We start from the raw sequence: 14616 nt of genomic DNA, 5'->3' as shown, positions 1-14616 counted from the left end.
TAACAATAATGGCAGTAAACGTGAAGTTAAATCTACAATCCTATCACCTCAGCATGTTTCTTGTTTCTGCCTTCCTTTCCATTTTCTTATGCCTTAAACATATGCAAATCCCTCTGTCAGTCTAGGTTCAAGTGCTGCTTGTATACCTCCTGAAAACAATTTTGCATTTTGCTTATATTTTTCTCCCCTTTTTGCTTATTTCTGAGGCTGCGAAATATATATGTTTACAATATGCCTTAGTGGCTACCTCATATTCCATCCTGGTTATTCACTTTAAGTAACTATTCACCATAAATATTTTGGAGTCAAAGCTAACACTTTCGACCTTGCACTGCAGGGCCTGGAGGTCGGTCAAGGTTAGGCGGAGCGCTCCGGGCGACAGGGGCTGGGTCCGGTGACCCAGAGGAGGGCGCCCAGTAGAAAGCCAGTGCGCCAATCGCTCGGCTTCCCCCGGCACCTGCGGTCTTGGCGCCTTTTCTCTAAGACCTCGCCCCACCCGGCGCACCCAAGCGGAGGGCCGGGGCCGGGTGCGCGCGCACATCACCCCAGGCGGTTTCTTTAGAGTACCTCGTTAGGTGTACGTGAGGCAGGAAGTGACGCAAATCCTAGGGGGTCGAGTGGGGCGGGCCCATGCTATAAGCCGCCGGTTGCGGGTGGCCAACCTCTCAGAGGGCGTCTGGATCTCGAGTAGCGGCTGGGCGGTAGCGGACAGAGGAGGAGGCGCCTGAGTGAGTGACGAGCGGCGGCTGTTAGAACTTCAGAGACCCTCTTGTTCTTTCCTCAGTCTGGGAGGCGGGTTGGAGCGGTGTCCGGGCCGACCCCACCTCGGTGCTGTCCAGCAGCTGCGGGGAGGTGCGGAGGTTGCAGCGCCTCGGTGGGGCGGGCGGGATGCTGCGGGAGCCGCGAGCTGGTGGGCCGGGGGCTGCGGCCGCGCCGAGAGCGGGCTGCAGGTGCAGAGGGGTGGGGCCGCTCTGCAGAGTGGAACGTCCTTTTACTCCTGCGTTTTGCGCCTGCCTTGGTCGCGGAGAGGCGAATGGTTTTTCTTTAGGGCTTAGGGCAAGAATAAAAATATCCCATCATCGCTCTGCCCTCTCTCCATTCTGCTTCCGGCTCCTCGGGCCGGGTCGATCCCTGTTCCTCACTAGCTGGCTCTTAAAAGCTGCATGCCCTCCTAGCCAGGCTCAGGGGCAGCCACGCTGCAGCAGCACTGCTGAGCTTGGAGCACGTGGCTGCTCCAGGAAGTAACCCCCAGCAGTGGCTGTCGGGGTTCTTGGGTGACCTTGGGCTTATAACCCTTCTCTTCTGCAAGGCCTAGTCTCACTGCTAGAAGGGACAAAGCTGACCCCGATTCGGTTACGAGAGTGTCATGGGCATTTAGGTGGCAGTTTCTGAGAACATTTGAGCTCCTACCACCTGATCTTTTGCCAGGCTCTGCCTGTTGGCCTTGTGTGTGGACTCTCAAATTTTCCCAAGGCGGAATCCAACAGAACGTCCCAGGTGTTCACATTAAGAGTACTGCTGGCAGTCTTTCCTAGACCGTAGGAAAAAGACTTGTGTGTAAACTCTGGGAATTAGCCGTGTGATCAAAGGGCTTTTGAGACCTATTGTGTTTATTGTTTCTGCTGGACAGCTCTCTACTGTGGTTGTGTGGAGAGAGGGTCTGTAAGAAAATGATATTTAGTGACACCTCTTTTCATTTAACACTTTCCCTGCCCACTGATTGCAGTGACCTTGGGGTACATGACTTATGGAGAGGACTGCAGTATTGTGTATTTTCCCGTTAAGAGGATTGAAATAGGAAATAGTTGTCCAGGTACAGAAGTATTCGGCTGCCCGACGTCTTTATTGGGGGCTTAACTAGGAGTCTGTAATAGTAGGTGCTGACTCATTTGTCTCAGAGCTGGGAAATTTGACCCATTAACAAAGAAATTTAAGCTGACTTCTAGAATTTACTGCGAAAATTAAGTTTAGGCTCTCTAAAGTACTTGTGGGTCCTGCATTGTCTTTATGGTTTTGGATTATAAACTTAGTGTGCTTTATATGAAGAACCCACAGTTGACAACTTTTACATGAAGAACTCACAGTTGGATGTAATATAGTACCCCGCCACCCCCTTTGGGATGCTGTTGTCAAGTAATCATGACTGTAAACCTAGGCATTGTTAAGGATTTAGTTTGGGTAACTCAACCCTAAGCCAGTTATTTGTTTCTGATAATGTGCTTATCTATTATGGAGTAAGGTTCCTAGCTAAACCTTAGGCAAACAATGAAACCTAGTTAAAAATGGCCTTGTGGAACTCTTCTGTGTAGGTGCCTTCTTTCTGCTGTCCCTGATGAGCAGATCGCAGTGACTTCGAGTGGTTCTGTAATTCTGACCTTCAGTTTGGGCAATCTCTTTTCAGAAAGCTATATGGGAAGGAAGCTGCTGCTTCACTGCTCTTTCATTTCAGGCCATAAAATTAAACTCTTAACTAGAAGCACCTTGACCATCCCTTGTGAATTCATATGTGTGTGTGTGTGTGTGTGAGAGTGTGAGAGTGTGTGTGTGTATGTGTGTGTATAAGTACACGAGTTTTGAGCACCCTGCACAAGTTTGGTAAATTCATGTAATCCTTTTCTTTTCACCTGGTGAATGCATAGTTGTCTAAGGAAATGTTTGCGTTGTCTACAACCAGGTGCTTGAGATTTTAGAACCCTACCAGGTATATTTTACAGTTTTTCTGCTTTTATTTATTTAGATACCTGGGATTGAACCCAGGGCTTACATAACCATTGAGCCACATTTCCAGCCTTTTATATTTATTATTTTGAGACAGGATCTTGCTAAGTTACCTAATTCAGTAAGTTGCTGAGGCTGACTTTCAACTTGAAATTCTGCCACAGTGTACCACTCATTGTGCCCAGCAGTTTTTCTGCTTTTAAAGAAACTTCCTTCTACCCAAGATTTACCTGGTGATTTCAGGATAAACCAGACTAGTGATAAAGATGGGAAAGATTCTAGTTCCAAACTTTTCATTATGTTCTTTTTTCATGTCATTTGGAACCTCATATGCATGAATCATGCACCAATACTGTTAAGAAATAAAATTTTTACTCCTTATTAATTAACACATAGTCCATTATCCAGTGTTCCAGGATAGGGAAATATGTCAGAAAAAACTTCATAAAGATGGGCATTGAGCTGAGTCTGGAAGAGATGAATAGGACCTCAAGGAACAGGGAAGAATGTAGGTAAAGTGTATTCTGTCTCATTTAGGAGAAAATCAGATTATGAACATAAGGCAGTGAAGATTTTTAGAACAGATCCTCAAAAACGGGTACAGAAACTTCCTTTTATGTGAACTCCAAAGACTTGAAACAGTAGCTGATTTTCTAAATTGAAGTGGGCTTGCTGGTATTGACAAATGGCTTGTTCTTACTTCACAAGAGTGAGTAGTGGCTTTGTCTGTTATAATAGGTAAGAGTATATCTGAATTCTTCCACAACCTCCAGCTCTATGAAATGTTTATAGATCCTTAGTCTTGAGATACTACAATTAGTTTGAGATTTCAAGATAGTTCTTCACTAAGGTACATCCCCAGCAAGATGACTTTATTTTAAGGAAGGTTGGGATTGTAGTCTACCTAGTATCTTTTGCCTGTTTATCTTCTGTCTCACAACTCAAAGACATTTCAGATCCTCCTTCTGTTTCACATAAGAATTGAACTGGTTTTTTTCCCCTCAAGCTGGGTGTGGTGATGATCTATACCTTAAACCCAGTTTCTCCAGAGACTGAGGCTGGAGGATCGCAAGTTTGAGGCAAGGGGGCAATTTAGTGAGACCTTGTCTCAAGATAAAAAGGGCTGGGGAATATTTATAGCTCGGTGGTAGAGTGCTTGCCTAGCATATATGAGTACCCAAGTTCTATCCCCGTTGGGAACTTTACAGTTAACTAATGTGTGTAAAAATCCAGGTGATATTAGGATTATATCTTGTAATAGATTAATCAGCATTGGTGATGACATCTTGAAATAAACCAAATGAGAATTGTTTTTGACTTTTAGATATGGCTTTTTAATAGAACTGTTTATAGACAGAATGGTGTTGATAACTGGTAGGAAAAGTTTCTCTCCCATGCCCCTTTAGAGTACATAAATTAGAGTGATTTCACTTGGGTTTTTGTTTTGTTTGCCACAGATTAAACCCAGGGGCACTTAATCTTTGAACCACAACCCCAGTCCTTAAAAAAAAAAAAAACAAAACTTTTGAGCCAGGGTCTCATTTAAGTTGCTGAGGTTGTCTTTGAACTTGTGATCCTCATCCCTCAACCTTCCAAGTAGCTGGGATTATAGGCTTGTGCTCCCATATTCAAGTGACTTATTTTATGTTACGTTATTAATTTTGTGTCTGTAGATTGAAATAAAAATAACATTTGTTTTATCAGTAACATGTACTCTGGTTTTAATTACATAAATAATAAATATGTGTAAATGTCTACTTGTTTATAGATTTGAAAATCACTCAATCTCGTTTATTTAATTTGTTTAAATAATTTATTTAAATGTGTTATGACTTAAAATTATTTCCATGACCAACGGTATAGCTCAATGGTAGAGTGTTTGCCTAGTAGGGATGTTTCATCCTGGGTTCCATCCCCAGTACTGCAATAAATAAATAAAATTATATAAACAAAATTAATTTAAAACTATAAAAATTGAGGCATGGTTGGTTCAGACAAGTTTTAAACTTATAAACTGTTTTCTCCTAGAAAAAGGATGATCAAAATTGGCTTAGGGTGGGGCCTTCTGGTTCTGGCCCAAGTGATTGTGGTTATACACTTTTGGTGCAATGGTAGTGATAAAACTTTGTACCAGAAGGGGCAAGAGATTGTACTTCTAAGAATATGATAGATTGCATATGACTTTGGTCTTTAAAGCCTGGGGATAAAAAAAAAAAATTGATTAATAGTACTTTTTAGAAAGGAACTTTTTAGCCAGGTGTGGTGGTACTTGCCTGTAATCTCAGCAGCTCAGGAGGCTAAGGCAGGAGGGTTGCAAGTTTGAAGCCAGCCTCAGCAACTTATCGAAGCTCTAAGCAACTCAGTGAGACCCTGTTTCAAAAGAGGAGGCTTTCTCTAAAGCCAGTTTACACAGTGTCTTTTATTATGTAGGTGGCATGCTTTCTACCTTGTGGGTATTTAAATAATGTGCTATAAGTGTACTTCTGTGTTTGGAAAAGACTTAAAAGTGGATTATATGTAATAGATGTCTATTTTCAACATCACTTTCAAGTACCTGGATGCACTCAGACCAAATCAATTTGAAAATTATGATTTCAGTAAAGGCTTTAACTTGACATGACGTTTAGTTACAGAGATATTTTACTTTGATTATAAATAAAATAAAGGTATTGTGTCCAACTACAGTTAAAAAATAGATTTTTTTTAAAAAGGGCTGGGGTTGGGGGCTGGGGATGTGGCTCAAGCGGTAGCGCGCTCACCTGGCATGCGTGCGGCCCGGGTTCGATCCTCAGCACCACATACCAACAAAGATGTTGTGTCCGCCGAGAACTAAAAAAATAAATAAATAAATATTTTTTTAAAAAAAAGGGCTGGGGTTATAGCTCAGCAGTAGAGTGCTTGCCTAGCACATTCGAGGCCCTTGGTTCGATCTCAGCACCAATAAAAATAAATAAAATAAGATTGTGTCCAACTACAATTTTAAAAAAATTAATTCCAGGGGTAAGAATATAATTTCCCTCCCTCCTGCCCTCCCTTCCTTCCTTGGGATTGAACCCAGGGATGCTTTACTATTTACCATTGAGCTATATTCCCAGCTTTTTTTTTTTTCCTAGTGAGACAGTTCTCACTAAGTTGCTGAGGGTCTTGCTATATTGTACAGCTGGCCTCAATTTTGTAATATTGCCCCAGACCATTGAGCCACTGGGATTACAGGTATATGCCACTGCCTTGGCCAAGAATACTTTAGGTTTAGAGTATCAGTTTGCATCCAGGTGCAGTAGCACATGCCTATAATTCTGGCCGCCCTGGAGGCTGAGACAAGAGGATCAAAGCCAACTTGAGCAATTTAGCAAGACCCTGTCTCAACATAAAACATAAAAAAGGAGGTGGAAAATACTAGATTAAACAAAGGTGGCTGGGGCTGGGGCTCAAGCGGTAGTGCTAGCGCGCTTGCCTGGCATCCGTGTGTCCCGGGTTCGATCCTCAGCACCACATACAAAACAAAGATGTGTCCATCTTTATTTAAAATAAATATTAAAAATTCTCTCTCTCTCTCTCTCTCTCTCTCTCTCTCTCTCTCTCTCTCTTTAAAAAACAAAACAAAACAAACAAAAAAACCCAAAGGTACCTCCTCCAAACAAAACAAAACAAACCTTAAGAAGGGCTTGGGATGTAGCTCAGTGGTTAAACACCCCTGATTTTAATCCCTGGTACCAAAAAAAAAAAAAAAAATTATCAGTTTGCAGCCTTATATAAATCACTTAGCTTCTTAGGTAATTGATGTCTTCATCTGTAAAATAGCATACCTATGTGGTTTTTTTTTTTTTTTTTTTTTTTTTTTTTTGGTGTGTGTGTGTGTGTAAGATCTAACAGATTATTAGAGCAACTGTTTTAAATGAAGGATTAGGATTCTCATGTCTATTGCAGATGCTTTGTGATTTTGACTTAATTCTGCTTCAGTCTTCCCCTCCCCCAGATGATAGTCTGTTGTCTCCCCCACCTTTTTTTTTTTTTTTTTTTTTTTTTTTCAGTACTGAAGATTAAACCCAAGGTCTTGAATGCTAGGCAAGTGCTCTACCATTGAGCTACATCCCCAACCCTGTCCCTTTTTCTTTTTGCTGCTAAATTTGGCTGCTTAAATCTGCTTAGCAGGAATGACATTCTAATTAGTTTTCCCCACATTTTAATTTTCAAATATGTCAAGCCTGCAGGTAAAGTTGAAATATTAGTACAGTGATACTCTTTCTATCCCCTTTAACTAGATTTACTGTTAGCTATTTGCCACATAGGGGTGATACACACACACACATGCGTACTGAAAATGAATTACAGACAAGATACTTCATCCTTAATTACTTGGCATTAATCTAAGAACAAAAATATAACAACACACTCCCAAAATCTGGCATTGATAGAGTAGCATTAGCTAGTAGGTAGTCCATATTCAAATTTTTTGTTTCTGTCCTGTCTTTCAAGCTAATCCCACTGCTACCCTGCTTTAATTCAGGAATTTGATATATAATAATCTATTCTGATGATGAAAAGCCCTCACTAATTTGATATAGTATTATCTATCTCATTATATTAATTCTTTATTCTAATATTAGGTTCTTCCCTGTGGCAACTCAAAATGATGGATCAAGCCAGATCAGCAATCTCTAACTTGGTAAGATATTTTTAATATTTTTGTCTGCAAGTATGTGAAGTATAAAAGCCTGACTTTCACCCAGCAAGCATGAAATAATATCCTCAATTATACTTATGTGATCTTTTACATTTGAACTAGGTTTTGAGGCATATACAGATCCCATAAAGGAAGGGTATATCTAGGCTTTGGGGGGGGGCGGTACTGAGAATTGAGCCCAGGGATACTCTACAACTGAGCCTTAATCCTTTTTTAATTTTGAGATAGTATCTCACTAAATTGCCAGGCTGGCCTCTAACTTGAAATTGTATGTACCTCAGCTTCCTGAGTAGCTGGGATTACATGTATATGTCATCACACATAGGGTAGATTCATATAGGCTGTAGATTCACTTGTGGGTTTTGTTTGTTTGTTTGTTTGTTTGGTACTGGGGATTGAATTCAGGGTCACTCGACCACTGAGCCACATCCCAGGCCTATTTTGTATTTTATTTAGAGACAGGGTCTGACTGAATTGTTTAGCACCTCGCCTTTGCTGAGACTGGATTTGAACTCGAAATTCTCCTACCTCAGCCTCCCCAAGTCACTGGGATTACAGGTGTGCACCACCATGCCCAGCTAGATTGTTTTTGTTTTTTTAATATTTTTTAGTTGTCAGTGTACCTTTATTTTATTTATATGTGGTGCTGAGAATCCAACACAGTGTCTCACACATGCTAGGCAAGCGCTCTACCACTGAGCTACAACTCCAGCCCTAGATTCAGGTGTTTTGTTTTTTTTTTTTTATATCTAGCTTCAGGTATTTTATTATAGCAACAGAAAATGCCCCCTGGTATGATCCACCCTTCCTTTGAGTCCAGCCTAGGCAGCACAGCAAGATCTGATATCTTAGTATGAAGAATTCTCTTTTAAAAATGTGTGGAGGAGGTGCTATAGCTGTATCTCAATGGTATAGCACTTGCCTAGCATGTGTGAGGCACTGGTTTCAATCTTAGCACCGCATCTAAATAAATAAAGTTCCACTGACAACTAAAAAAAAAAATATTTAAAAAAAATGTATAGAGGAGCTGGGCACAACTTGGAAGGCTGAGGCGGGAGGATCGCAAATTCAAAGCCAGCCTCAGTAACGGTGAGGTGCTAAGCAACTCAAGTGAGACCCTGTCTCTAAATAAAGTACAAAATAGGGCTGGGGAGTTGGTGTAGGGGTTGAGTGCCCCTGAGTTCAATCCCTGGTACCAAAAAAAAAAAAAAAAAAAAAAGTATAGAGGAGATATACAAACAGAAATCCTGAATGAAAAAGCTTAATGAAGAAGACCAGTATGTGATCTAGCCCTCATCTGCCATTGACAGAACTGGGCAGAGAGAAGGTTGTTAATTTGAAAGAGGAACTTCTTTTCCTTTAATAATGTATATCAGGTAGGTCGGGCATGGTGGTACACACCTGATATCCCAGTTTGAGAGGCTGAGGCAGGAAGATCACAAGTTCAAAAACAGCTTTAACAACTTAGCTGAGACCCTGTCTCAATTTTTTAAAAAGGGACTGGCGTTTTCACTCAATAATTAAGCTCCCCTGTGTTCAATCAATCCCTGGTTCAATACAACAATAACAACAAAAACTCTATCAGGTGATAGTAATGGTCCAAGTATGGTACTTGTGCATGTGCATGTGCATGTTCATGGTGGCATACACCTATACTCTCAGCTTCTCAGGAGGCTGAAGTAGTAGGAGATTTTCAAGTTGAGGGCCAGTGTAGGCAACTTAGTGAGACCCTGTCTTAAAATAAAACAGGCTGTGAAATGTAGCTCAGTTGTATAGTGCCTAGCAAGTTCTAGGACTTGGGATCTATTCCAGTACCACCACCACCACCCCCCACCAAAAAAGAAAAGAAAAACCAAGTTTAGTACTTGAGCAAGTTTTTATAAATGTTCCTAATTCCTTTTTTTTTTTTTTTTTTCTCCATAATGCTTTCCTTTTTTTTGTTAAATCTCAGTTTGGTGGAGAACCATTGTCATACACCCGGTTTAGTCTGGCACGCCAAGTAGATGGAGATAACAGTCATGTGGAGATGAAACTAGCTGTAGATGAAGAAGAAAATGCTGACAGTAATATGAGGGCCAGTGTCCCCAAATCAAAAAGGTTTAACGGAAGTATCTGCTATGGGACTATTGCTGTAATCATCTTTTTCTTGATTGGTAAGTGTTTCTTCTAACCAATTTTGAGAAGTCTATTTTAGCTCAGCAGATCGTTATTTTGTACCTTTTAAGTGTCTCTATGCTAGACACTAGCAGTACAATGATAACTAATACTTTATACCTGCCATTGAATTTAATGTAGTAGAAGAGAGATACACAAATAATTTTAATATCTTGTGCATATCTTATGCTAGAAACATACACCTCAGCCTGAGGTTTCAAGGAAGGCTTCTGATGAGAAAGCATACCTACCTATAGTTTGAACAAATAAACTGTTTAAGTAGTTACTATATAATAGATTCAATGGTTTAAAAATCTGTGAAACAGAAATGCATTGTATACTTTAAAACTACTTAGAATTTAATTAAAATCAGTATTTTCAAGATTTAGCTTAAAAAATTAACGATTTCTATGGGTGTAGATTATTAATAAGTTCTACAAGTTTATTTCTCAAACTTTTTTATCTTCAGGATTTATGATTGGTTATCTCGGCTATTGTAAACGAGTAGAATCAAAAACTGACTGTGGAAAATCAGAAACAGGGGTGGAGGAATCAGAAAACTCAGAAGCAGAAGAGGACTTCCATGAAACACCTTCTCGCTTGTATTGGGCAGACCTTAAAGCAATGTTGTCAGAGAAACTGAATACCATAGATTTCACCAGCACTATCAAGTAAGTTTTAATTACTTCACAAGTTCATCTTCAATGTCTAAATGCATACTTACTGATTATTAGGTGGCAGTGAAAGAAAACAAGGGTGAGTCTTGAGGAGAGGCTTTTTAGGGTAGGGAAGATTTCCCTATAGCTACAGAAAAAAAGGGGTCAGCAAAGAATTACTCAGCAGTAGTGGAGAAAAGTTAGAACTTTCCTGGGAATTCTCCATTGAAAATTTCATAGCTTTGATCTTTTTGCCATCCTTTTTTTTTTTTTTTTTTGTAGCTTATTGCTCATTATCAAGATCTTTTTTCTGCTTTGATCAGTTCCATCTTAGCCTTTTGTCACAATGTGTTGAGCTCTGCTACTGTCCACAAGGGCATAGTTTCTTTCATCTTCTACAGTCATAACTTTTTTGACTGCCTGATTTGATATATGCTCTACTATTTCTTGATTTCTGCTGGTTCTCACTCATTAATTCATAACCCAAGAGATATCCTTATAAAGTTTCTGTCCCATCTTCTTCAAACACATGTCTCTGTAAAAAACAAATCATCTTTTTACCTTTTGCTAGCTTCCTATATTTTCAATGTAGGAATTCTTTCAGTCTTAAATTAGCAATTTTGGTATTTTTACTTCATAGGCATTATGGACAAATTAAGTGTGGTCCATGGGAGACAGGGGCAAAAAATTAGTGGGCTGAGTATCATTAGTAAGAACCATGTGAGTTCTGACAGTTTTGCTTCCAGGGGATTCAAAATGCTTCAAAGAGGTAAAAATTGAAACTACATATCTTTTTTCTTCTGATTTTTTTTTTTCTATCTGGTCATTTTAGGAAGTTTGGGTCATAGTTCATTTAATTGTGAGGATAATTCTGAGCTCTGGGATTAAAACAATTTGCTTGGTGATTGGGATAAATGTTTTATAAATGTTTTAACAGACTTTTTTCCCCTCTAGGCAGTTGAATCAAAATACATATATTCCTCGTGAGGCTGGGTCTCAGAAAGATGAAAGTCTTGCCTATTTTATAGAAAATCAATTCCATGAATTTAAACTCAGCAAAGTCTGGCGTGACGAACACTATGTTAAGATTCAGGTCAAAGGCAGGTATGTCAAAAGATCATAAACTTATTTTATAGAAGTAATGACTTTCAAGTCATGTTAACCATAGCAATGACTTTAAAAGTAAAAAACAAGTTTTAAGATTTAGAGCATAGAACATATGTTCTAGAAACATACTTAAAAAAAAAAAAAAAAAAAAGATTTAGAGCAAAATTCCCTCAAGCTAGATAATTCAAATGTATTCAAGCTATTTAATATATTTTTCCCCAAGGTTGGCCTTAGCTTCATTTTAATTTAATCTTTTTTTAGCCATGCTCAAAACTCGGTGATTCTATTGAATAATAGCCTGCCGTATCTGTTGGAGAATCCAAAGGGTTACGTGGCATACAGTAAAGCTACAACAGTTACTGTAAGTAAGGCAAAACAGTGCATGAAATGCTACTCTGATGAATAGCTCTCCTCTTCACTCATTCTGCTCTGGTCACTTTGACCTTCTTGTTGTTTACCATTTAAACTCAAGCATGTTCCTACCTCAAACCTTTTATAAAGTTTTATAAGCCTTTTATGAAGTTTTATAAAACTTGCCTTCCATGGGGTGCTGTGATGCACCCCCATCTGTATCCCAGCAACTTGGAAGGCTGAAGCAAGAGCAGCACAAGCTCCATGCCAGCCTCTGCAACATAGGGAGGTCCTAACCAACTTGGCAAGACCTTGTCATAAAATAAAAAGGATTGGGGATGCAAAAAAGTAGCTCCTCTCTAATTACTTTCCTCTTACTGGTTTTTTTTTTGTTGTTATTGTTGTTTGTTTGTTTTGTTTTTCCCTTTCATATACTTCTAGCACCTAACACCAACTATTTATTTCCACTGAATGTAAACTAGAGATTAGTTTCATTTATGACATGTCCCATAGCCTTGGAGAGTGCCAGACACATGGTGGTATTTGCTAATGAATGTACATATCAAACTCCCCTTTGGAACAGCTAAATATCCACCTTGGGCTGGGGGTATGACTTAGTGTTGGTAGCATGCTTATGTATATACAAAGCCCTGGGTTTGATCACCATAAAAGTAAATAATAAAATGTCAGATTATTTGCCAGTTATAAATCACATATTTGTATGTTGGCTTTATATTTAATGGGTGCCTTCTGCACCAGATGAAGTTTTATGGTGGTTTTCTGCATTCCTGATTGGTCACCTGTATCATTTGGAGATGGGGTGATTGTTTTGTTATGTAACATTGAGATTTTAGTTCATCTGCAATTTTTCTATATTCAGATATTGGGTTATTAATGTTGTTCACCAATAGTGAATACTAATAGTTTAGAAACTTGATGACAACTTATGCAAACATCTAAAAGTTGGTTTATGCAAGTCACCTTATTTTAATATAGTATTTAACAATTTTTTGGAAAGATTTATTACACTCTTCAGTTAAAACTTAGGCATGTCCTTAATTGTCTGAGATTCAGGAATGGAAATCTTATGTCATTGGTGCTTCTATGATAACCTGTATATGCCTCTGCGTTTAGTATATCCTATTATCACTTCTTTTCCCCAGAAATATCCGAAGCAATGTAAAATAGTCTTTAAATTAAAGCCATCATGTGATAAGCAAAAGCATAAATAAAGAATGCTGGGAATCTTGGTTTTACTCCTGATAACTGACCAGTTTTGACATTCAGAACTTTACAATATCTTTTTGGCTTTGACCCCCCCCACACACTTTTTTTCCCTCCCTTTCTTGGTTTCCTCTTTCAGATTCTATAGCTGTTCTGATACAGCTCATTAATGCTCATTAAACCTACTGTCTTTGTTCTAGGGCAAATTGGTTCATGCTAATTTTGGCACTAAAAAAGACTTTGAGGATTTAAATGTTCCTGTTAATGGATCTTTAGTGATTGTTAAAGCTGGGAAAATCACTTTTGCAGAAAAGGTGAGTATGGGTTACCAAATTCAATGGTATCTTACTAGTTAGTTAAATGCTATTTCTTGTCAAATTTCATTTATCTAAAATCATAGGATACTTCAAAACTATGGCATATTCACTTCCTAGTATTTTGTAGCCAGCCATCATTGTCTATGAAAATGAAATAATAAAAAAATGCTTAAATGAGCAGGGCATGGGCACACTCCTATAATCTCAGTTACTCAATAAGTTGAGAGTATCACAATTTTTGAGGGCCAGCCTCAGCAACTTAGGGAGGACCTAAGTAGTTCAGTGGTTGAGCCTCTGTGTTCAGTCTCCAGTAATAAAAGGAAAAAAAAAAAAAAGCTTAAGTGAAAGCAATTTAAATTACGTCTGTATAACCCGGCTTTATGTGTGTATAGAATTCAGTTATGTTTTATTAAAGAGGAAATTAAAACATGCTACACAAAGGACAAGATCATTATAGTTGTATGTAAAGGTAGGATTTGTTATTATGTATGCATGTATGAATATAACAACAATATGATCTGGCCAATATAATTCTCCAATATTTCCACTTACCCTCAACTTGTCCTGCCTGGTCCCTTTCCTGTATCGATCTCCCTTTGATTTTCACAAGGAACCCACTCCCCTTTTCTTTTCCTTTTTTCCTCTCTAGCTTCTACATGTGAGAGAAACTTCTGATCGTTGACCTTCTGAGTTTGGCTTATTTCACTTGACATGTTCTCAAGTTCCATCCATTTTTCTGAAAATTACATTTTATTTTTTATGTCACTTTGTTTACTTTTTATGTGGTGCTGAGGATCAAACCCAGTGCCTCACCCGTGCTAGGCAAGCACTCTACCACTGAGCTATAGCTCCAGCACCTTGTTTTTCTTTATGGCTGAATAAAACTCCATTGTGTATATGTACCACATTTTCTTTATTCATCCATCTATTGATCAACACCTAGGTTGGTTCCATAATTTGGCTGTTGTGAATTGTGCTGCTATAAACATGGGTATGCATGTATCACTATAGTATGACGACTTTAATTCTTTAGGATAAATATGGAGGAATGGTATAGCTGGATCATATGGAGGTTTCATACCTAGTCTTTTGAGGAACCTTTATACTAATTTCCATAATGGTTGTACTAATTATAGTCCAACCAACAGTATAAGAGTGTTCCCTTTTCTTTTTTTTTTTTTTTTTTTTTTTTTAAAGAGAGAGTGAGAGAGGGGAGAGAGAGAGAGAGAATTTTTAATATTTATTTTTTAGTTCTCGGCGGACACAACATCTTTGTTTGTATGTGGTGCTGAGGATCGAACCCGGGCCGCACGTATGCCAGGCCAGCGCGCTACCACTTGAGCCACATCCCCAGCCCGAGTGTTCCCTTTTCAACACATCCTTTATTATTGTTTGTATTCTTTTT

General features: G+C 38.9%; 1 protein-coding gene across 3 annotated transcripts in view; it reads left to right on the top strand.

Moving 5' to 3' along the window:
* The first annotated feature begins 591 nt into the window (after positions 1–591).
* Positions 592–14616, top strand: part of TFRC (transferrin receptor) — a 31908-nt gene continuing 17883 nt past the window's right edge. Inside the window, exons 1-7 of one of the 3 annotated variants that reach the window (XM_081301998.1) lie at positions 592–728; positions 7326–7384; positions 9354–9555; positions 10026–10227; positions 11167–11316; positions 11581–11680; positions 13095–13208. In XM_081301998.1, coding sequence (XP_081158124.1) covers positions 7349–7384; positions 9354–9555; positions 10026–10227; positions 11167–11316; positions 11581–11680; positions 13095–13208 — 804 coding nt within the window. In that variant the 5' untranslated portion in view covers positions 592–728; positions 7326–7348. Of the gene's footprint in view, positions 853–7325; positions 7385–9353; positions 9556–10025; positions 10228–11166; positions 11317–11580; positions 11681–13094; positions 13209–14616 lie in introns of all 3 variants that reach the window. The other 2 variants (XM_081302000.1, XM_081301999.1) reach the window with 2 other exon arrangements.

This window comes from Spermophilus citellus (genome assembly GCF_964194105.1).
Source record: "Spermophilus citellus genome assembly, chromosome: 7".
Taxonomy (NCBI): Eukaryota; Metazoa; Chordata; class Mammalia; order Rodentia; family Sciuridae; genus Spermophilus; species Spermophilus citellus.
The sequence above is the reverse complement of the archived record's forward strand: the minus strand, read 5'-3'. Positions and strand labels throughout refer to the sequence as shown.